The 1,523-nt window shown below is 40.1% G+C and overlaps 1 protein-coding gene across 4 annotated transcripts in view; it reads right to left on the bottom strand.

Annotated features, from left to right (window-relative positions):
• LOC107095364 (mitotic-spindle organizing protein 2-like) overlaps positions 1–936 on the bottom strand; it is a 7,359-nt gene extending 6,423 nt beyond the window's left edge. For all 4 annotated transcript variants that reach the window (XM_015391416.1, XM_015391418.1, XM_015391419.1 and 1 more), the window contains exons 1-3: positions 823–936; positions 501–689; positions 272–432 (exon numbers count right to left, since the gene is read on the bottom strand). In XM_015391416.1, the coding sequence (XP_015246902.1) occupies positions 272–432; positions 501–676 (337 nt within the window). In that variant the 5' untranslated portion in view covers positions 677–689; positions 823–936. The remainder of the gene's footprint in view (positions 1–271; positions 433–500; positions 690–822) is intronic.
• Between the last annotated feature and the right edge of the window lie 587 nt (positions 937–1,523).

Here is a 1,523-nt window from a genome sequence, read left to right as displayed (position 1 = left end):
TGGAGCATATACTTTTTCACTTTTACTTGAGTAAAGAGGTCAAGTTGTTGCTTCAACTTTTACTAGAGTGTTTTTAAACTGCAATATGTGTGTACTTTCCACACCACTGCTCCAGACATTTTGAATTGAGAAAAGCTTCCTTGTTGGGAAGAGAAATCTCTTCAAACTTGGAAAACAAAGTCCAGCAGATTGTTTTTTTTTTTAACTTTTTTTTGGAATGACTATGACCTGTATGACTGAGAATCTTCCCGAGCATATCCTAGTCACTGACCTTTGACCTCTGTGGGTGCTGTGGTCATGCTGGTTGTGTGGGCAGCTGAGGCTGAGGGGTCTCCACAGCTCTCAGCCACTCTCTGGCCTGCACACATCGCCTTCAGGGTCTGGAAAACTGCCTGAGGGGCCACGTTCATCTTCAACAGGTCCACAATAATCCTGAAAATGATCTGAAATGAGTTCACTTCATCACAAAAAGCACAGAAAGGTCGAATAGAGACACTGACTTAAAGACTTCCTGGTCCACAGTGATCCCTGCAGCTTGAGTCAATTCAAACAGTTCACTTTCCTCCGCATTCAGGACCTTCTTCTTCTTCATGGCATATTTCTGCACGTTGCTCGTGACGACCAGCACGGGGGAGTCAGGGGCCGCGGGGCCCGTCTGCGGGGCCTGCTGAGACATCACTAAAGAAAACCTGAAAGGATAAGAACGGAATCAGAAAACGTTTAACCGCCCAGCGTCAAAATAAACGTACATTCGGCTAATTTCTTTTTTTTTTTGGTAATAATAATAAATAAACTTGAAAAAAAAATTCTTAGTAAACATACCAAACCACACCGATTCAATTAACAGGGTTATTTCTGTCACTAATAGAGTAGTAGCGCTCAGCACAACATAAACAATAATGTTGGTAAAACAAGACGCGGCGCGCGAGAAATACGTCACCGCTGCGCGATCGCTCCGCGTGGGATGATGGGATATGTAGTCAGATGTGCTAGCGTATTCACACCTACCGGTGTTATGTTTACCAATTTTCTATTTTTGAATAAAGTATTGTTTAATCCTGTATGGCCAAATCTAAGTCTTGATTTAATTGTTTCTTCTTTTCTGTTCCTTCCTGCACATCTCATTCCTGCCGCTCAGCTGCTGCTTTCTGAAACCGATTCTGTTCATCAAAACGTCCCTACGTCACGCGTTGTGTTAAAAAATGTTAACACATTAAATACATTAATACAACGGGTGAAAATGCCACTGATTCACAGTTTTGAACGCATATTTAGTTAATTTAATAACATTTATGGAGATTGATAATGCATATTTTACCAATAATTTGCAGAAATGTACAGGAGAGGCAACATACCTTCTTCATGCAAAAATGTGGGAAATTACAAGCCCAGTTATAAACTTTTATTATTATTTATCTTTTTTTATGAACTTTATTTAAACAAAGTAGGTACAAACAAGTAAGGCAATAGCAACAGTACAAATCTATGGAAGGCATAGTAGAGGCAGATTTCAAAAATGTAAG

The sequence above is a fragment of the Cyprinodon variegatus genome, unplaced genomic scaffold (assembly GCF_000732505.1).
Source record: "Cyprinodon variegatus isolate N-32 unplaced genomic scaffold, C_variegatus-1.0 Scaffold540, whole genome shotgun sequence".
NCBI lineage: Eukaryota > Metazoa > Chordata > Actinopteri > Cyprinodontiformes > Cyprinodontidae > Cyprinodon > Cyprinodon variegatus.
Note: the sequence above shows the minus strand (reverse complement) of the source record. Positions and strands in the feature narration are given on the sequence as shown.